A 22,405-nucleotide genomic window follows, 5' to 3' on the forward strand; every position below is an offset into this window, starting at 1 on the left:
GGGCAAGTTACATAATCTTTCTGAGCCTCAATTGTCTCGGCTTTAGAATAAGCCAAGTAGGTATGGCAGAGGTATTATGAGAATTAAATAAAATGTATATCAAGAGGCCTAAAACAATCAGTGCCTGGCATTTAACAGATACTGAACAAATAGCCCTTCCCCTCCCCACCTTTAAAGGACCACCACAGATGTGGAAGACATGTTATTCTGCAGGTGTTTTCAGTTTGTAAAGTGCTTTTAGCTTTTAAAGCACCTTCACAGCTGTTTTCTTTGTTTTCTAAGGAGACAAGAAATACAAAAAGAGGAAACTCTGGAAGATGGACAGAACATTGCATAACAAAAACGGTGGCTAGCAGATGTGGAATGTGCATGTAGAGTTTTCACAAGGCAAGTGACAGTCAAGTGAGAGTGAGTTAACTCTGCAGTAAACACTCTCCAATTTAAATAATAAGTTTGAGACCAGCCTGGACATCATAGTGAGATCCTGTCTCTACAAAAAAAATTAAAAATTAGCTGAGTGTGGTGGAGCACACCTGTAATCCCAGCTACTTGGGAGGCTAAGGCAGGAGGATCACTGGAGCCCAGATGTTTGAGGCTGCAGTGAGTTATGATCATGCCACTGCACTCCAGCCTGGGTGAGAGAGCAAGATTCTGTTTGTAAAAATAAAAAATAATAATAAGGTCAAATGTCTGAGTTTGTTATGAATTTGACTTAGAAATTCACTTTTGAGAAGAAAAATGTCTTACTATCGCAATTGCCCACCAGTGGAGCAACAGTGACACTAGCTAATCACTGACGTGTATTCCCTAAGGGACACCACCGAGCCAGGCTATTAAAACTTCCTAAATATAGCTTGTGTGGTGTCGTGTCTGCTGGGCTCTTTTAGATCTCAACATCCAAAGCAAGTGTAAATCTGCACTACAGATAAAGTGTGGCCCAGCTGGAACCCAAACTATGTCCCTCCCCTCCCACCTCCCTTTCAGAGTCTACTTACATGAGGCCACTCGGTATCCACCGAAATATAAATCATGCTAAAGAAACAGAGTGTCAGTCCCCACCCTCCTGGCCCACCAGCACTGTTCTTCTGGCCTTAGACTAAGTCCTGGAGAAGGGCAGCTTAGGGAGATATTTCACAAAACATATTGACACATATCTAAGAGGCCCCCGGGCAGCTAGGCTTTGGGAGTATATGACAAAGTGGGGCAAGGAGAGGGGTAAAGTAGCTGTCCTATGTCACTGGAGTAAACTGTGGCATTTCACCCAGTGCTCAAGGGTCCTGGGGCCCAATGAATTTGGATTTAAATTCATGCTCTGACATTTTCTAAGTGTATGACTTGGGGCAAGTTTGTTAACCTCAGCATCATCATCTATAGAATGGACAAAGGAAAAAAAGCATCCTTTAGTCTTCCTGAGACTTGAACTAGAACCATGTAAGAGCAATGCCTTCTGACTTTTCTGAAGTCATGACAGTCACAGAAAATACCATAAGTACAGTATAATGCTATGACATAATGCAACTGCTTGATCATAGAGGTAACAGCATTAGATGTCCTGAGACCACAGGCCCTGACCTTCCTCCCTGAGGGTTGAAGGGATAATATTAACAGTGATAGCAAACAGCATCTGTGTAGTGATTCCTATGTGCCAGAAGCTGTTCTAAATGCTTTATTTGATTAATTCATTTGATTCTCAGAGCAATCCTATGATACGGGAGTATTATTGTCTCTGTTTCTCTGATGAGGAAACAGACACAGAGAGGCTAAGGAACGTACCTAAGATTACACAGTCTGTGAGTGTCAGGTCCAACCCAGCAGTTCGATCCAGCATCCTCACTTCCCACCAATTATGCAGTAGAGCCTTTCAATATCATGGCCCAACTCCACCCCAACACCACGCCCTACTGGGGCACTCTGCAGTACAGCCCTTCTCACACAGCAGCTAATTTATAATAGCATTAATACTTATAAAAAGTACTTTTATAGGCCAGCCATGGTGGCTCATGCCTGTAATCCCAGCACTTTGGGAGGCCGAGGCCAGTGGATCACCTGATGTCAGGAGTTCGAGACCAGCCTGGCCAATATGGTGAAACCCCATCTTACTAAAAATATAAAAATTAGCCAGGCATGGTAGGGTGCACCTGTAGTCCCAGCTACTCAGGAGGCTGAGGCAGAAGAATTGCTTGAACCCAGGAGGCGGAGGTTGCAGTGAGCAGAGTGAGACTCTGTCTCAAAAAAATAAAAAAGTATTTTAATAAATATTAATGCTTTCTTACAAAAAGTATTTTATAAGTATTAATTTTTTTATAAGATATGGGGTTTTATAAGTAAAAAAAGCACTAATACCTATAAAAAGCAGCTCAATCAAGTGTGTGGATGGATGCACCAAAAAGATGCACAGCATCAGCGGGTTTGACAGAGCAGGACAGTCCAGGACAATAGGCACTGGCCTGGTTGGTTGTGGTGGGAATCACAGAGACAGGCAGGGCTAGCTCAGCAGCAGGCCATACCACAGGAAGGGAGAAAAAGAGGATGGATTCCTCACGGTGGTGCAAATTCCCTTTGGTGGTCCATGCTCTGGGGTTGTATCACTGTCCAATAAATCGTTGTGGGGACGCTTTAGGGTCTAGAAGTCTAGCATTAGCGGTGGGAATTAGAGCCATTCTGTTTTTAACTATAGGCTAACTGTTGCAGTTACCCCTAATCAGGCCTGGCCTGAAAAAGCCCAGGATGCAGCTGTATGTATGTGTTGAACTTTAACATGTTCATCTGCTGATTATAAATAGTAAACTTCTGAAAGGCAGAAAATGTGTCTCTTGCATTTTGATAGCTGCTAGCATTTGTCAGAGCCCTTTTCACATAGTAGGCCATCAATAAATGTGCAATCAAGTTAATTAACATATTTAATAAAGATTTACTATGTAGGGCTAGCCCTTGAAACAATTACTTCCAACTTCAGAATTTTCTTTTGCAGAGGCAATGGCATCAGTTTCTCTGCTCTAAGTTTAAGGAAAAACAAGAAAACTGGCAGAGACGAACCCAAAGACCTAGTCCAAACTCTGAAGGCATTTATTCAACACCAACTCTGTTCAAGACTCTCTCTTAACGTAAAGCAGTCTTTCTTCTCTATAGAAAAGGATACAAATGAAAGATGATGTTTGCAAACTCTGACGCTTTCCCTAAATAAAGAACTCATTCCTAACAGTAGTTTTCATTAATTATTAATTTATTATGAATACTAATTCTGAGTGCATTCAATCAAATGTGATTTGATGAAATAATAGTTGCTGCCATGACCCAAGAAAGAAAAGTTGCTGCAATGCGTGCCATTACTCTTTAAGTAAATGGTTTTCAAGTGTATAAACGTGGTTTCAGGTGGGTTTGAAGCACTGGTTGTCATGTCCAAACATTTGGACCCCGGGTATGGAGATGGAATAGGGGCAGAATGTGATGCAGTGAACATAAATTTTAATTCATTTTAGTTCATTTATGAGGCTGCATTTTCTTTCATGGAACACTTAGAGATGCTTGCCATGGAAACTGTAACATTTCTGTTTTAAGAAATAAATATCATTTAGGAGTGCTTTGCCAGATACAAACATCTCAGTGACAATTTAGAACAAGGGTTAGCAAGTTACAGCTCATGGGGCAAATCCAGCCAATCTTCTGTATTTGTAAATAAGATTTCATTGAATACAGTCACACTCATTTGTTCATGTATTGTCTATAACTGCTTTTGCTGCACTACAACTGCAGAGTTAACTAGTTTCAAAAGGCACCAAATGGCCAGCAAAATGAAAAATATTATCTAACCCTCTACAGAAAGTTTGCCAACCCTTTATTTAGAATAACACCAAAAGTCACAGATACCAACATCTCAGTGACAGTTTAAAGTGATACCAAAATTAATTTCACCAATTCACAGCCCAACCTCCTAAGACATCTGAATTTAATTAGGGTGTTTTTAAGCATTCGTGTAATTGACTCCTTGAATTGTCGACATGATGCTCATTAAAGAGAGGTACATTTTGCCATAAGTTGGTCATAGGGGAAGTAGAAGATATGGGTCTTCCCCTTGATATTGGCAAATTGGCATCTAAGTCATGTAGAGAAAATCATATTTGTGGTTCTTATTGCATTTCTCACCATAGGTGAGTGTTTACCTGTCCCCTGAACTTCAAGAGCTGGGACAAACTCTAAAACATTAAGATGTATAAGAAAGAAAAATAATTGAAAAATCAATCTCTCAATTTTTAATATATGACCCTTCTTACTTCTACCTCTGATGCTTGCCTAGTTATGACCTAGCTTCTGGCAAGGCAGAATTTACTTAAGGATGCGTCATTGTCATTTGCAGGAGGCCCTCCTACCCACACATTATTCCCTTTTAGTCCCTCACCCGAAACTCCCCCTAAATAGCACATCTCCCAGGATGCTTGACTAGCCGAGAAGACCAGTGTTACCAACCTCGCCAGCAATAATTTTTCTTACATTCCTCCTCATAGGCACAAATTTTTTAAGTGTGGAAAAAAGGAAATTTAAGAAGTAAAAAAGATAGTGATGAAAAGTCAACATGTAGTAAAGAAAAAGGCTGTTGGAAAAGGGAGAAGAAGCATGCAGGATTACCCCAAAGACGAAAACCTATTGATAAAGAAGCAAATAGCCAAGCTGTCAAAAGAGAAGGAAGTAAAAATTTGGTAGTCTGGCCTAAAGCAGGGCATTTTCATTTTACCCAGCAACATTGTTCTTTCAAGACACATTTTACATTGTCTCTGAGTGGAGAATTGCACTTCACATATCTGCAATCCAAGGAGAATCACAATGATGGTGGCAGATCTCTCTCTTAATTGTCAGTGGGCCCCATGCGTGTAAAATCCTATTTTCACAAACTTCATAACACAGTCTTTGTTTTTCTTCTTAAACAGAGCCAAATGGCTACACTGCAATGGAGGCTATTGTCTACTGATAGTTACTGAGCAAAAGCAAATCAAGTACTGCAACTCAGGCACCAACACAGGATCCACCCCCACTCTTTCAGCCCTCCCAGTCATGCAGAAAATGAACCTCCCTGTACTCTAAATGTCCACTATTCAGAAACCTTAGCTCAGGGCCTACCTGATTTGGGGTTCATCACTCCAACTCCTGAAAAAACTCAGTTTACTAACTCAGAACCAGAAAACATATACGATCTCTTAACATTTTGTAGATGTTAATTTCTTGTGTTGAGTTTACTGATGTTAGTAACAACAAAAGGTACAATAAGGTCTACTTTATAACACATTGAATGCTATGTATACATAAGCTGAGAAGCAGAGCTAAGAATGAGGCAAGTCAAGTGACTAAAGCACAAAATTTAAGAAAGTACTCACTTTGGGGATTGTATAAGCAGAGTCAGCAATCTTTGACCCATGGGGGATGGGAGTTTGTAGATAAATGCTTCGCCGTTACCTCCTCTGAGTGCATGATTTGAGTTGCATTCTGTAGACTACACAGAAGGAGGCATGATTGAGTTTCAACTGCCTACAACAGTGACTACTTGATAATAAACCTTTCATTTCCCTTTCCCTCCTCTGTTTTATTCTTTTGAAACTCTCATCCCAGCTCCATGGAATCACCTCTTAACTAAGTGCAAGCCTATATCTCAGGCTTCACTTTCTGGGAAAACTCAAGCTAAGAGAGTCGCTACAGGAAGTATATGTTCAGAATGGGACTCTGGAACTAGTGACTCACCAGTGACCAGTATCACTATCAAAAGGCTCACCTCTAGTAGATGAAAATGAGGTACAGGTGACAGATGAATCACTGGTTTCTGCACTTGAACAGTATGGGGGAATGCAAATTATAAGGATTGTGGGGTTGGCTGGCCTTAGTGAACTGCAATCACAGAGCTACTGAAATCTCTAACAGATCTCTTATGTCTAAACCAGTGCCCTGATAAGATAAGAGTGGGCCCCGGAGCCTTAGATGTAGAAAGGCCTGAGAATTCTGAATACCTGGATCCTTTTGAATTCTCCAGCCTGGAAGAAGCAGCATCCTCCTTCTTATTAGAGAACGGCCTCCTTTCCACTGGAGATGCTGCAAGGATTTCACCTGAGGCAGGTGCTTCAGGTGACGAGGCTTTTCATCCCAAGAGCTACCACACTTCCCCTTACTGCCTCCAGAATGGGCTGCACCACAGCCCGAGGAAGGAAATAAAATCTCTGCAGTGACAGGAATGAGGATATATGCAATGGAACTGCAGGATTCTAATGTGTGCTGCTGGGAACCTGGAGAGTGGAGAATACATATGAGACAGGTCTTCGGGTTTTACAAGCAGAAAATGCAGTGGGGATAGGGGAGGATTTATTGATGTGCTATGATTTGAGAGCTTAATATTCTGGCAAAGTCACCTGATTCTGACCCAAAAATGTGGTTAGAATGGCCCATTAAAAATTGATCATGACAATGGCCCACAGTGAATGAGGCAGAGATTATGGAATTGTCTCAGCAGAGTATTGAGGTAGGAGTCAGAAGCCTCTGAGAGGTAAGACTGTTAGAAAGGATTTAAGTGCAGCTGGAGAACTCACCACCTGAATGTATTCTCCAGAAGGGTCCAAGGATAGTCACTTCATTAAAGCAATAGGGAATGCACAGGTGAGAGGCATACCAGACCCACTTAGAAGCTAGGCAATGGCTGCCTTCTGCAGGTTAAAATTGACAGTAGGCGATACTGCTGTGGAACTGGGCTCCCGACTTCAACATCAGTATATACATGAGGTTGTGGAATTTGGTAATGGCAGAGGCCAGATGTTAGCACTTAATCATCAGAGACAAGGAGGAAGTAATTGCTCCCACGGCATCAAGGCTGGAGGAAAAATCAGGGGCTCTCTCTCTCCAATAACTGAAATTCATGGGTCTGGAACCAACAGTGAAGTAGGATTGAGCCCTGTCAGCATTCCGCTCAGTGACCCACTTGCTGAATGTGTGCTTCTTCTCTCCACAAACAGGATCTGTTTGTGAACCCCTTGGTTCACAGTGTAGGGGAGGCTTCTACCAGAGGATGCAGTAAGGGGCTTGACCACGAAGCTATAATAATCAATTAATCATATGAGCTCCTCATTCCAGTAGACCACTGGGCAAAGAAGGGATCACTGTAAAGATGGGAGCTATTGACCCTGGTTGCTGTCAAGATCTAGGGTTGATGCTACACAATAGGAGCAGAAAGAAGAGTGTCTGTACATCAGGGAATTTACTGGTGTGTTTCATGGTGCTTCTGTGCCCTGTAGTCACATTAAATGTGAAATCTCAGCAACCATGGTCCAACAGGTATTAAAAAATAAAATAAACAAAGGCTCAGACCTCTAAGGGATGAAGATCTGGGTCACTGACCAAGCAAACAACTTAAAACTGCTTAAACACAATGTAAGTATGAATGAACTCTAGAATGGGTTACAGAAGAGTGTGCTGATGAATATCAATTACAGCCTCAGGGTGAAGTACAACATGTGGACTCTAGCTTGTTTCAATAACCCTGCTGTTTTACATTTGTCATAGGTTGCAGCAATTCTGCCAATAACCTGATAAAGAGACTTTACCAAAAACTTATGGCAAGCATCACATTGAATGATACAGCATTAGAAACATTCCTTTTAAATTTGGTTTGAAGACAAGAATCTCTGCTATGGACAGGTAATTAATATCCTGCAGACATCCTAACCAATACATTAAATTAAAAAAAATTTTTTTGAGGGGAATAAGAATTAGAAGAGACAAAATTGTCCTTGATTACACATAATGTGATTGTCAATGCAGAAAATCTAAGAAAATCTGTAAAGAAATTACTAGCACTGATAAGAGGATTGACCAAGTTGTGAAATACAAGATCCATATTCTAAAACCAATAACACTCCTTTTTACCCATAATATTGGATTCAAAAATAAAATTTTAAAACTTATTACAATGAAATATATAAAGATATGTCATATGGAGAATATTATACAACTGTATGGGGAAATTTTAAATATATAAATAGATACACAATGTTTAACAATAAGGAGAATCTCCTGATTAATTCATTAATCAAATCTAATACAAACAAAAACTTCAACAAAGTTATTCATGAAATTTGATAAGCTGATTCCATAATGCATATGGAAGAGCAAAAGGCCAAGAATGACAGAGACAGTTTTAGAAAGCAAGATAGAAGAAATAGGCTGGACGCAGTGGCTCACGCCTGTAATCCCAGCACTTTGGGGGAACGAGGCAGGCAGATCACAAGGTCAGGAGTTCGAGACCAGCCTGGCCAACATGTTGAAACCCCATCTCTACTAAAAAAAAAAAAAAAAAATACAAAAATTAGCCGGGCATGGTGGCATGCACCTGTATTCCCAGCTACTTGGGAGGCTGAGGCAGAAGAATTGTTTGAACCTGGGAGGCAGAGGGCACAGTGAGCCGAGATCGCCCCATTGCACTCCAGTCTGGGCAACAGAGCAAGACTCTGTCTCAAAAAAAAAAAAAAAAAAAGATAGAAGAAATAGAAGAACTAACCCTACTAAATATCAAGGCTTCTTATAAATCTACAGTACTTAGGACTGTGTGGTATTGATGAGGGAATTAGAAAGCTGTCTTATGGAATAAAGCATTCCAAAATAGACCCACACCTATATGAAAACCCAATACATGAGAGGGGTGGAATTGAGAATAACTGGGAGAACTGATGGATGTGTAATTCAATAAATATACTGAGACAACTGGTTATCTTTGTGGAAAAAAATAATTTATATGCCTATACTACACCATAAATAAAAATCAGTTTTAGGTATTAAAATCCTACACATGAAAAATAAAACTTGAAACATTTAAAAGCAAATATAGATTTTTAACGATTTTTTGCTAGGAAAGGGTTTCTATAAACACATACACACACAGAAATCATAAAAAAGACTAGCATACCATTCAGCCCAAATGTAAACATCTTTCAATATACGCTTATTATTATTGATTGCTCTAAATAAATGTAGATAAGAGTAGGCTGAAAAGAGTTTTTAGGGCAGCAACTGAAGGCAAAATGTGAGTCTGGGTAAGAGAAAAATGGTGTACTTTATGCAAGAGTTAGAATTCTCCAGAACAAAGACAGCATGCCACAGCGGAGAAAAATAACGTATAAGCCAATGCAAGACACATCTCTCACCAATGATCAGAGGTAACTCAAAAGCTATATATGTCTCAGTAATTAATGTTTTCTTCTTAACTTCAATGAACTGTTTTCTTCAGAGTATCTATAATGCCACAAAATACATCGTTTAATATTTTTCTCTTTTAAAAATGTATTTGCTGAATGAGTGCCAATAGAGAGGAGACAAAACTTCCTTTTTGGTAACAGATAAAACTTCTCAAGGTTTAGAGTATGAACTGAGTAAGCCCCTGAGGATTGTATTTTTAGTGTCAGATCTCATGACAAGGCACTGCTTCTATAAGGATCATCAGACTTACGAATTCCACTTGATTGAAGTAATAAGAATACCTGGCAAAAAGGCAGGTATTCTGAGAGAATAGAGAAATGACTGATTTCTAATCATGCCACTAATGACTTGGAAGTGTATGTTAACAAAAAGAGAAAGCTTGCTATCACATAAGGCTTATAAAACACCTATTCTTTAATGTGACCTAAATTTTTCAACTTGATTTACTTTATCAGTTATTAGTACTTTCTTTTTCATGTTTGCCTTATTTCGTGCTTGTAAGACAATTCGCTCATGACCCTTAATTGCCATTGTCGCCTGTTCTGTCATTGTCCTGTTTTGCTCCTTATAACAAGCCAAAGGCAAAAACAATGCTAGTTCAGCCACAGCTTCCAAGTCACACAGACAGCTTCTTCCCAGGCTTTTGGATTTTTGTGATAGTACAGAAAATTATACTAGAATCCAAATTCTAAAGGTGGCTCTTTTGGCAAATAATGGTTACAGCTTCATGTAGAAATTATTTTGGTGTAGAAGTTCACTTTGCAGCTAAGGCTACCACTGGGCAAAGGCAAATTTTAAACTATAAATAGCTTTTCAATGGTAAGAGAAAAGCTGTGCACATGCAGTATACAAACCATAACAGCAGGTAATAAGGGCATTCAGTAAAACTAAAGCAAGATGTTAAGGAGCCTGGAGGAACAAATGCAACAGGAAAGTTCACTTAATAACTTGTCCATTCAAGTAAAGTTTATCTGTGGACAACCATGAGCACCTCAAGTATAGTCAATTCTTTGCTTTCCACCATGGTTGGGGAAGGTTGGTTAAATCAAATATTCTGTTCACCTACAATGTTAGAAAAATTAATTTGTAGGAAGGGATTTCTAGTAGTAAGTCGAAAGCCTGGTTCTGGTCTAAGCATCCAGGTGACCTCCATTTCACCTGATGCTGAAGTTATCACTAAGAAATATGCTAGAATTGTTCTGCATCCATTCTGAGGAGGCCAGCATACAGGAAGTCCAGAACAGTTGGGAGAAGCTGGGAGTGGGGCCAGGAATAGGGTTGGGTAGGTGGGGCATCTAAGGAGGTGCTCACTCTCAGGCACTGACCCTGCCTGCATGTCCATGTCCCTGAGAGTAGGTGTCTCTTTAGATTTGGTGCTTTAGGCTCTTGACTTCCCTTGCCCTACTCCTGGCCCTGGCCTGGCGAATACAAGGAGGCAAGCAAAACCTCAGTCTGTACCCAGTGGCTGTTCTCTGGCTATGCTGATGCTTCTCTGACAGCTCAGACCTCACGGAAACTTTGGGGACCTGAGAGACTTTACCTTTGTCTTGGAGCACATTGCATTGTCTGATTTGTGGTTACCTGACTAGGGGTAAGTTTCTGTGTCCTTTGCTTTATATCCTTTATCCTTTTACTGTGTTTCTTGGCACCTTTCCATCAATTACATCATTGTTCTGCAGTATCACCTATGCAACACTTAACACTAAAATAAGATTCAAAAATCAAAGCACAGAAAGAAAATCAAGGTCAGCATTGTGAACAGCAGTGATTATACTTGCAGGTGTAAGGAATTAGCAGACAGTTGCACACCTATGGGAAGAAGGCAAGGTAAACTAGGTTATTCTCTACAGTCACCTAAAAAATTCTGGTTGTTAGCCATCTGACAGTTCTTAAGTTTTATTTTCTCTTTTTTTCATGGCCTCTTATTGCTTAAAAAACCCAACATATTACTAGCTCCAAATAAAAATGAGTAATTCAAAGACCAATAAAGAAACAATATTGTTGTTTATATGCAAAAAGCAGTGGATCTTCTGCCTTAATACAGCTGACTATAATGTCCAAGGGGTCTCTCCTAGGGTTCTAATTATCTATTGCTGAATAACCAACCCTAAAATTATGTGGCTTAAAACAACACCATTGGTTTTCCTCCTACTTTGAGGTCAATTTTTTTCTCCATCACTTTTGTGGCTTTCTCCTCCTATGTCACATTTCTAAAGGCTGGGGTGCCATGGGTGCTAGCATCTGGGGGTGTCCAGGGCCTGATCTCTTCTGTATCTACAACTTCATCCCCTAAGTGTTCCCAGGCATCAAAAAATCCATATAGTGATACACTCCAAGTTAGTATCTCCAGCTCGAAATTCTCTGGGGGAACTCCAGGCTTATGTCTGTGGCTGCCTATTCAGTGGCCAGAGAGATCTTAAAACAGAATCAGATCATGACACTCCACTGTTTAAAACCACCCACAGTCCCCCACTGCACTCGGAATACCCTCCACACTCCTCACCACATACCTGAGCCCTATGTGACATCTCGCCCCACCTACCTTCTTGGCATCATTCTCTTGGATTGTGCTCCTTACTCACCACTCTCCAGGCTTCCTAGTCCCCTCTCTCTCCCCTTCTGCCTGGAACACTGTTGCTGAGCTACCTCAGCCTCACCCTTCAGGTCCCAGCATAAATGTCATCTCCTCACAATATTGTGATCACCTACCCTATCCTCATAGCTGTCAGCAAATCTCTAATTAGCTCATTTATTGTTTACTTGTCATTGTCTGTACTTCCTTCTAGAAAATCAAGTTCGTGAAATCAGGGTTAGTATTACAACATAGCATATTTGAATCACGCTCCAGGGGAGTGGCATAAATTTGAACCACGCAAAGCCCCTGAGGGGCCCTGCTGTCTTGTTTATAGCTATATCTGTGGTGCCTGATATAGTGCCTGGTTCCTAGGTGGTGTTCAACTGATATTTTTCAATGAAGGAATGAACTAATGACTCTGGCTCTATGATGTTAAAAGTCTTGGGAGTCTTGGGCAACTTGCAATCTGACACTACATCTATTCCGGTCTTAATAGATAGGTGTTTATTACATAGAAATTCAAAGAATACTGGTAAAGCATGATGAATAACATCTTTAATTATTAAAAATCAGTTTGGTTTTGTAATCATTTCAATTATTATTTGACTAAATTATATAAAAATTTTAAATATAGACATGGAAAAAATAAGAAAATAAGGCACCCATAATCTCACCTTTCAGATGAATAATGCATTAAACATATCATTAACTACTTTGTTTTCTTGTACATTTTAAGATTTGTCTCTACCCTGTAGACATTTCTCAGTACGGAATTTCAGCTAATTTTATATCATATTCCCCAAATCAGGAAGTAAAGAACAGTATTCTAACATCTGGCAATAATTGATGGAACCTGGAGGACCATTTTGATGCTTTTAGATGATCTTTACTAGTCCACTGGAATAATGTCACTTAAAAGATTTATAATCTGTTGATCAACAAAACATGACACCGAGAATCCAGAATTCTGTTTGCATGTATCAGAAAAGTTTGATTACTAGGTCAGAAGTCTGAATCACTAGAGTTGAAAGTTAGCATACATGCTTCACACATTCATTCAGTATTTAATCAACAAATGCTAACTGAGCATCTACAGTGTCAGCAATGTTCTAGACCCTGGGCAACACAGCAGTGACAACAGTCAGAGCTTGGTCTAGTTGGAGGGCAAGAGATAGAGAGTAGATGGTAGGTAGGTAGAAGATAGTTAGATAGATACATACATACATATGTACATACATACATAGGTACATACATACATACATAGAAGATAGAAAATTGATAGACAAATAGATGATAGACACATGTAGTATGTTTGATGATGACAAATGCTTTGGATAAAAACAGGCAGTAAAGGATGATGAAGAGGGTAAAATTTTAATTTTTCTTTGGGGTTATCAAGGAAGGTCTCACTGAGAAATAAAAGAAATGAGAGAGCCAGACATAGAGATATTTGGGGGAAGAGTGTTCAAGGCAGAGGAAACACCTATTGCAAAGGTTCTGAACTTTGAAAGTCTGATTGGTTTTAGAAAGAGTACAAGGTCAATATGTCTGGAGCTGAGTGAACAAGGGAGAAAGTAGCTGACTGTGTGCTCACAGAAGTGTAGATTATTCAGGGCCTTAGGGGCTATTGCAAGGATTATGGATTTTACATTGAGTGGAAGAGAAAGCTATCAGAAGAAGTGGGGCTTAAAGATGATATCATCTTGATTAATATTAAAAAGATCCCTCTAGCTTCCATGTGAAGAATAGACTGAGAGTCAAGGGCAGAAGGAGGAAAAAGAGTCAAGAGGGTACAGAAATATTCCAGGGGAAAAGAAAGACTTGAACCAGAATGAGGAAGTGCAGGTGGCAAGAAAGGTCAGTTTGGAATATATTTTGATGGTAGAACTTAAGCTTGTGGAGGATTTGGAGGTGGGGTCCATATGGACCATGCCAAGGTCTTAGGCCTGAGCCTCTGGAAGGTGGATTTGCCATTTACAGACAAGGAGAAGACCATGAGAGCAGGAGGTTTCAGGTGAATACTTCAACCATTCAAACAAAAAAGTGTTTGGTTTAAACAGCAAAAATGCTTAAGCCTTAGAAATGTCTGGGAAATAATCGTTTGGCTATATTACAAGGGAGAAGGTTGAAAGCAGAGTAAATGATGAATGAAGATAAGTGGAGGACTTAAATGCTGGTATGACTAATAAACAGGATACCTTGAGTCTGTTCTAATACCGGGTGTATGTCTTTCAAAGTATCTCTAGGCAACATCAGAAGGATTTGACACTCCCTACCTACCTCTGTAGAATAGCTTCTTAGAACTGATCAATTCACCAAGCAATAAAATGCAGTTCTACAAGCTTTAGAACATGTTCAGTAACAAGAAAGTAACTACTTTGCAGATGACATGATCCCATATCTAGAAAACCCCATCATCTCAGCCCAAAAGCATCTTAAGGTGATAAGCAACTTCAACAAAGTCTCAGGATGCAACATCATTGTGCAAAAGTCACAAGTATTCCTATATACCAACAATAGACAAGCAGAGAGCCAAATCATGAATGAACTCCCATTCACAATTGCTACAAAGAGAATAAAATACCTAAGAATACAGATAACAAGCGAAGTAAAGGACTTCTTCAAGGAGAACTACCTACCACCGCTCAAAGAAATCAGAGAGGACACAAATGGAGAAATATTTCATGCTCATGAGCAGAAAGAATCAATATCACGAAAATGGCCATACTGCCCAAAGTAATTTATAGATTTATTGCTATTCCCATTAAAGTACCATTGACATTCTTCACAGAATTAGAAAAAACTGTTTTAAAATTTATATGGAACCAAAAATGAGCCCACATAGCCAAGACAATCCTAAGCAAAAAGAACAAAGCTGGAGGCATCATGCTACCTGACTTCAAACTATACTACAATGCTACAGTAACCAAAACAGCATGGTACTGGTACAAAAACAGACAAATAGACCAATAGAACAGAATAGAGAACTCAGAAATAAGGCTGCACACCTACAAACACACATCTGATCTACAAAAAAGGTCACAAAAGCAAGCAATTGGGAAAGGACTCCCTATGTAATAAATGATGCTGGAAGAGCTGGCTGGCCATATGCAGAAAATTGAAACTGGACCCCTTCCTTACACCTTATATAAAAATTACCTCAAGATGGATTAAAGACTTAAATGTAAAATCCAAAACTATAAAAACCCTAGAAGAAAACCTAGGCAATACCATTCAGGACATAGGCATGGGCAAAGATTTCTTGATGAAAATGCCAAAAGCAATTGCAACAAAAGCAAAAATCAACAAATGGGATCTCATTAAACTAAAGAGCTGCACAGCAAAAGAAGCTATCATCAGAGTGAACAGACAACCTAAAGAATGGGAGAAAATATTTGCAATATACCCATTTCACAAAGGTCTAATATCCAGAGTCTACAAGAGAAATTTAAACAAATTTACAAGAAAAAAAAAACTATTCAGAAATGGGTGAAGGACATGAACACACACTTCTCAAAAGAAGATATACATGTGGCCAACAAAAAAAAAGCTGAAAAAAAAAGCTGAACATCACTAATTATTAAAGAAATACAAATCAAAACCACAATGAGATACCATCTCACACCAGTGAGAATGGCAATTATTAAAAAGTTAAGAAACAAAAGATTCTGGCAAGGCTGTGGAGAAATAAGAACTCTTTCACACTGTTGGCAGGAATGTAAATTAGTTCAACCTTTGAGGAAGACAGTGTGGTAATTCCTCAAAGACCTAGAATCAGAAATACCATTTGACCCAACAATCCCATTACTGGGTATATGCCCAAAAGAATAGAAATCATTATATTATAAAGATATATGCACACGTATGTTCACTGCAGCACAATTCACAATAGCAAAGACATGGAATCAACCCAAATGCCCATCAATAATAGACTGGATTAAGAAAATGTGGTATATATTTACCATGGAATCCTATGCAGCCATAAAAAAGAACAAGACCATGTCATTTGCAGGGACATGGATGGAGCTGGAAGCCATTATCCTCAGCAAACAAACGCAGGAAAAGAAAACCAAATATTGCATGTAGTCACTTATAAGTGGGAGCTGAACGATGAGAACAGGGAGGGGAACAACACGCACTAGGACTTTTCACAGGGGCTGGGGGTGGGAGAGCATCAGGAAAAATAGCTATGCATGCTGGGCTTAATACCTAGGAGATAGGTTGACAGGTGCAGCAAACCACCATGGCACATGTTTACCTATGTCCTATGTAACAAACCTGCACATCCTGCACATGTATCCTGGAGCTTATAATAATATTAAATAATTTTTTAAATAAAGTACTAATTTTTCTCTGAAGGAATTTATTTTCTATTCTCATTAAATATTTCCCCAATACCTATAAAGATGGAAGGCAAGAGGACATAAAATTCTGCAGCAAGTACTGACCCGTTGTCCACTGACAACCACTGAGAGAAAATTAAGACTTATATGTGAAATCCCCACAATGGGGCACAATAGAAGCCAATACTTTGGCGATTTTTTTATTAACAACTTTGTTTAATATGCAATTATAAGGCAATACTTCCCTTCACTCCTTATTTAAAAAAAAACAGTAAATAAGTAACTTGTTAAACAGGTACTTGGACATGCTATTTTTCTAAATGCGTGAACAATTTCCATAAAGCATGAACCTCAGCTGAAGACATTACCAAGCTTTCAACTAATAACCTGCATCTACATTTGTTTTGGTCATGAAGGAGCCCTAAGATGAATCCCAAATTCTAATTGTCTCTTCTTCCAAGTTTCTTCTCATATAATTTCCATTAAAGGGACCTACAGATGTAATTACTGAGTAAGGCAAAAATTAATATAGCTGCTCACCAGCAAGCATGCACTTTGCAATAAGCTCCAGTTGAGATCACAGGAACCCATGAGATCTGTGGTCCTCAACTTCAGATGCACGTTTGAATCTTGGGAGAGCTTTATTTAAACAAAAAAACCACACCCATGCCCCAGATCCAATGCCAGAGATCTCCATTTTATTGGTCTGGGAAAGGGATGAGGATCTTTTTTAAAGCTCTGCATGATGAAAATGTTCACTCAGGACTGAAACCACCACATCAGAAAAAGCTATGAGCATAGTCAGCATTGCAAGGAATTCAAACACTAACAGAAAGAGAGTATTATAAATAATAATAACTGGTAATTCAATAGAAACACTGGGCCAAATTCTCATGTGATAGAAAAATTCAGGGTGGGAATTTAAAAATTCAGGCAATGGGTATGTTTTAATTTTAAAAAGATGAAAAGATCACTTTTCTATGGTAGTAGAATTTCTTCACGCACATCTCTCCAGAATCCTTTCAAATTAATTTGCTTTTAAATTTAATGTAAACAGCCTGTGCTCTCTGCCAAATTCTTAAATATGTGCAAGAAGTCCATTGTGTCACAGAATGTCACCCAGCACCACTCCTGGTCTCAGTGGCCAGCTCATTCCACACGTGGCTGGTGATCCAGGATAGGAGTTGGACTGTTGTTTCAGAAAACAGCAAACTCTGGGCAACCCGAGGTCTGCCATGGGGTGAAGGATTCAGTAATTCTGCCTTAGAAATAAAGGTGAGCAGAGCCCCACAAGGGTATCTTGAAAATGGAATCATACTATGGAGCGACAATAATAATTTCTCCATAGCCCAAGCTCACCCACGGGACACTTTTTAGCCATGTTACACAACTCGTTGCTTTTAAACAGCCGTCCTCACTATGCCTCCTTTTAAGTGCCCTTGGAGTTAGATTTCTGGGCACTCACTATGCACATGCTTATTAGGTTCTGCAATAGATACAAAATATAATATTTGGGCCTGCCTTTAATTGCAGTTTTATTGAATCAGGGATGTTCACACAAAGGTTTTGACATCCAAGCACCAAATGAGCTACACAGACAAATGATGTTAGAGGCATTCAGAACAGGACCACCAGGGGCAGAAGTCATTAAATGAAAATTAAACCAGATCTTGAAATGTAGTTAGGATTTCAGTAGAAGAAGATAACCAGGCAGCTGGGATTACTGTGAGCAGAAGCACTCTGGCAGGAGAGAGAATGCCTATAGGTCTGGGTCGTGGGGGAAGGGAACTATGCAGAGATGTAGTTCAAAGCTGGAGCAGCTCCCTGTGGAAGTGACTCTCAAACAGATGTGCTGCTGTCATATTTTATTAATGAGAAAAACATAGTTTGCTACCACTGAGGAAAGCTATTTTTCCCTTAGTGACAGAATACAAGCTGAAAGAGTAGTAGAAAGCAGGTCTACAACTTGCTGTGACCAAGAGGGCAGGCCAAGTCTGCAGGAAAGATGGTGTCACTCTGGAACCTGAAAGGATGCTTCCTCTGAAGTACACAGGAGAGCACAGCCCTGGCACCAGGCTCAACCTGTGTCACAATGCCGAATAAAGGCCAAGAAGAATGAAGGTGCCAAGCTGTGGCTGCTTTCCTGGGTGCTGTGAGACCAATTGCTACTGCAACAGGGATTGCGAGTAGTGATCGCTGGCTGGTTGTGTGTGATTCTGAGTCTTTTAATCCCTTCAGGCATGCAGATAAAAATTCTAATATTTCAAAGAAGGCCGTGAATATAAAAAAGAAAAAAATTGAGAATCTCCAGATAGGGGAGTTGAATTGTATTTTATAAGCAATGGGAAGTCACTGATGGTTTTTTAACAGAAGAGTGACTTTATGGATAAAACACAGCGGGAAGAATAATCTTGCAGTTAAATGCAAATTGGAATGAAAAGAGAAGAGAGTGTATAAGCAAGAATAAAACTTACTTCCATTCCTCTACAGTTTTAATTTTGAAAAGTAGAAAAAGTATATAATTTTTAACTTTACAAAAAAATCCAATACGTTGTCTCCTACCTACAAAAAAAAAGTAATGGAAGTAAAATCTAGTAAATACTACTCCAAAAGAAAGTATTTATGTAGCATTATTTCCTCTTTACATATGTTCCCTTTTTTTTAGCTTTGTAACATTTCAACTGTGTGGTTTTGGTCAAATTGATCAATCTCTGTAATCCTCGGTTTCGTGATCTGTAAAACGGAGAAAATGTGGTGTAATGCCACCTCATTGAGTCACTGTGAGGATTAAATGAAATAATGCATGTTAACTACCACTTCCTTTATAATATCTGAGGAGATTTTTATTTGGATCTCCCTAGCTTTGGACAAGAGAAATACTTCTTACAGTCTAAGAGTAACTTAGAATATGCCCCAAATATGAAGTTACAACCCAACTTTATGTTATGCTATGGAAATCTTAAAAGATATTTCTAGGAAAACCTGAAGTCTAGCATGAGAAAGATTGAACATTTAAAGAGCTAAGTGATTGGAAACTCACTTATGAAGCCTACAACTTAAAGTCTCATAATTAAATGAGCCAATATGGTTCTGGATGGCTCTGCTCAGATCTTAGTCTCAGACCACCTATTTTCAATGGGAAAATGGTATATGCCTGATATATTTTGTAAAATACCAACATTATCTATGAGGAAGGAAGCTGTCACAGGTTACAAAAACAGACCACGGCTGGAGGTGTTGCCAGACAAAGAATCACACACTCTTTTTACACTTTCTGTGTGACCCCAAAATCAAAAACCCAGAGCCAATTCATCAGAAATTCACCCTAACTGAACCCAGTGCCCGTTTCTGCACAGACCACCCGTGGAGCAAGTTCAACAGCACTTGTATAGAGAACACCAGCACTTATTTGAAGCACTGGGGGTGCAAAAATGAAATAGAATGCATCCCTGCTCTCTAATGCTGGTGGGACATGGTATGCATGCTCTGTCACAATTTATCATCTTCTCTCCCAACTCTGATTTCTTCACTGTGTTCCCATTTCTGTTTCTACACCATTACTCTACACCAATCACTGAGGCCAGCAGAGCAGGGAGGTGATTTTCGATTCCTCCCATTCCCTTCCTGACTTCTTACAGATGCCAAGTTCTACCATTCTCCTTCCACAATATCTCTAGTATCTTTCTCTCCCTGCCATGTGAGAATACAGTGAGAAGGCAGCCTCCGCAAGCCAGAAAGAGGGCCCTCACTAGACACAGAGTTTGTTGGCACCTTGATCTTAGACTTCCCAGCCTCTGGAACTGTGAGAAATAAATGTCAATGTTTAAGCCACAGAATCTTTGGTATTTTGTGATAGCAGCCCAAGCTGACCAAGACAGTGATAGACGCAGGCATACAGCACAGCCTCCCAGGACAGAGGAGGGTGGAGAAGGGCCAAGCGTGAATCTGGAGAGGCAAACTGAAGCCACCCAGTGCAGACAGCTCTTAAGAGATAAGCAGAATTTGCAGTACAGCAGCAATCTATGTTTCACAAACTGCTGCAGTAAATAATCTATCCTCTGTTATTGTTTTCTGTGGAATTCTCAAGCAGCAAGAGGGAATATTACCATGTAATCATTTCCCTTTATTTCAGTAATTTAAAGAGTGAAAACCTTGGAGCTTTTTTCTCCTTGAGAGACCAGAGCATATTTGTAGGTCCAATAACACCTTTGCAAAACAGAAGAAACATTAACTGTATCTTTATATTACCCAGGCAGAAGAATGCATTCTAATAAGCAATGAAGTGAAAAACCCTACTGTGACTGAATTTATTTTTCCATAGAAATGCAGGAAATAGTCATGAATGTTTTACTAAAATGCTTCCTAATCATAAATGTATATCCATGTCTTCACAAGTCATGTTTTTGAGCACTGCAACTCTCCAAGCCAGCAAAGAACTCTGTAAAATTGTCTTTAATCCCTCACAAATGACTCAGGAGTCCCACTGAGGCTTTATCACATATTATTTAAGAAATTCATGGATCTACAAACCAGGAGATGTGGAAAAACCATAGCAACCAGGAGCAAGATTGGAGAAGTTGGCCAGGGTTGAAGGACACTAGAAGGCACATACAGCCTTCCTGAGCTCTGAAGCCCCGCCCTCCCGGCCCACCCCACAGCACTTGATGTTGCCTTAGCCACACCTCTGCCTTCCGCAGACTCAGTACAGGAACTTGCAGCAGAATGGGCTTCAAGAGTTTAACTGCTCTAGTCACCTGCCTTCAGATAAATTATTAACACTTTATACATGAGGAAAATAAGACCCTAAGACTTTAAGTAGCTTGTCCAAAGTCACAGATCAACACATAGAAGAAGAATATGTGGGATGAACAAGCCTAGAATCTCATGTATGACATGAGGACTATAGTTAAGAAAATTATATTGTATTTTTGTTAATAAGTAAATTTTAGCTTTTCTTGTTACAAAAAAAGTAACTATGTGAGATGATAGACATGTTAATTTGCTTTATGACAGTGACTATTTTACTATCTATATGTATCCCATAATATTGTGTTGTAAACCTCAAATATATACAATACAATTTATTAGAAACAATAAAGAGAGAATGATAACTAAAGTCCTGATCTTCCTAGCACAATACTTTTACCAACTCCAATTTTTGCATGGTCTGGTTCTACAAATGAGATGAGGGAAAAGAGAACACAAATTCCCTATACATTTCTGATAGCAGTAAACATAGCAATTGAAAATAGTATGCTGGAACTGAAATTCATGTGTAAAATTACACTCACTGATAAAAAATTTTTTCACATTATAGTAAATTTGCCCTTGAGAAAACATGGTGAAATATTTCAGGTGTTATTTTCTGTCAGCCTAGCCAACAAGACCCAGGGTACTTTTATTCTTTCCAAGTCCTCATAATTGCTAGAGAATTTGTTCATTTCTTTAATGATAAATATTGTAACAACACGAGAGCAGGTGTCCCTGAAATAACATTAATTAGGCAAACTAAAAGCACATATGCATAAAGAACAAGAACAAAAGTCCTCTATTTAGAGCTAGTAAAACATGACTGGTATAAAGCTTACTGTCACATTGTTGTCATTGTCACCATCATCCTTGTTATCTTCTAATCGCAAGGCAATCTCACTAAAGACAGAATTCTCAAATTCTTTCATGGTCCCTACTGAGATTACCTTAACCCTATCCCTAGCTCTGCATGTCCTGTGATATTAAATGATGCTTGTAAAGGACCATCTCTGCTAGATAATTTTGGTATTTTCATTCTTTTCTGAAAATCAGTACAGATTACCCAGGCTTTGCACCCCCAGAGGATCTGAGTCAGTGTTTTGGGATAGAGCCCAGCCATCGGTATGTTGTAAGAGCTCCCCAGGTGATTCTGATGAATCAAAACACAGAAGCCTGGGCTCTGTCCCAGAATGACTGACTCAGAATCTCTGGGGTTCAAGGCCTGGGAGACATTCACTTCAAAAAACCTCCCCTGGGTGACTCAGATGCATATCAGAGAGTGAGAAATGCTCTCCTCAATTGACAGGCATAAATCTATCCACACCATCAGGAAGATACACTGGAGCTACAACCAATATCAAATGAATATTTGAATACAGACTCCAGCCATACCCATAGCTAATCTCCCATTGGCTTTCCAATTTGGATAAATGCTAAATTTGCTCGTTAGGGTAGCTGTTGGCATATTTAAATATACCATGGAGACCGCAACTCTAGTGCATCTCTTGTGTTTTCATAT

At 39.4% G+C, this 22,405-nt stretch overlaps 1 protein-coding gene across 5 annotated transcripts in view; it reads right to left on the reverse strand.

Moving 5' to 3' along the window:
• Positions 1 to 22,405, reverse strand: part of SLC35F4 (solute carrier family 35 member F4) — a 308,265-nt gene that overhangs the window by 253,328 nt on the left and 32,532 nt on the right. The window contains exon 2 of one of the 5 annotated variants that reach the window (XM_030811181.1): positions 5,991 to 6,263. The exons of the other annotated variants lie outside the window; for them this stretch is intronic. Coding sequence (XP_030667041.1) covers positions 5,991 to 6,030 — 40 coding nt within the window. The 5' untranslated portion in view covers positions 6,031 to 6,263. The remainder of the gene's footprint in view (positions 1 to 5,990; positions 6,264 to 22,405) is intronic. 5 annotated transcript variants of the gene reach the window in all.

This window comes from Nomascus leucogenys, chromosome 1a (assembly GCF_006542625.1).
Source record: "Nomascus leucogenys isolate Asia chromosome 1a, Asia_NLE_v1, whole genome shotgun sequence".
Lineage (NCBI taxonomy): Eukaryota > Metazoa > Chordata > Mammalia > Primates > Hylobatidae > Nomascus > Nomascus leucogenys.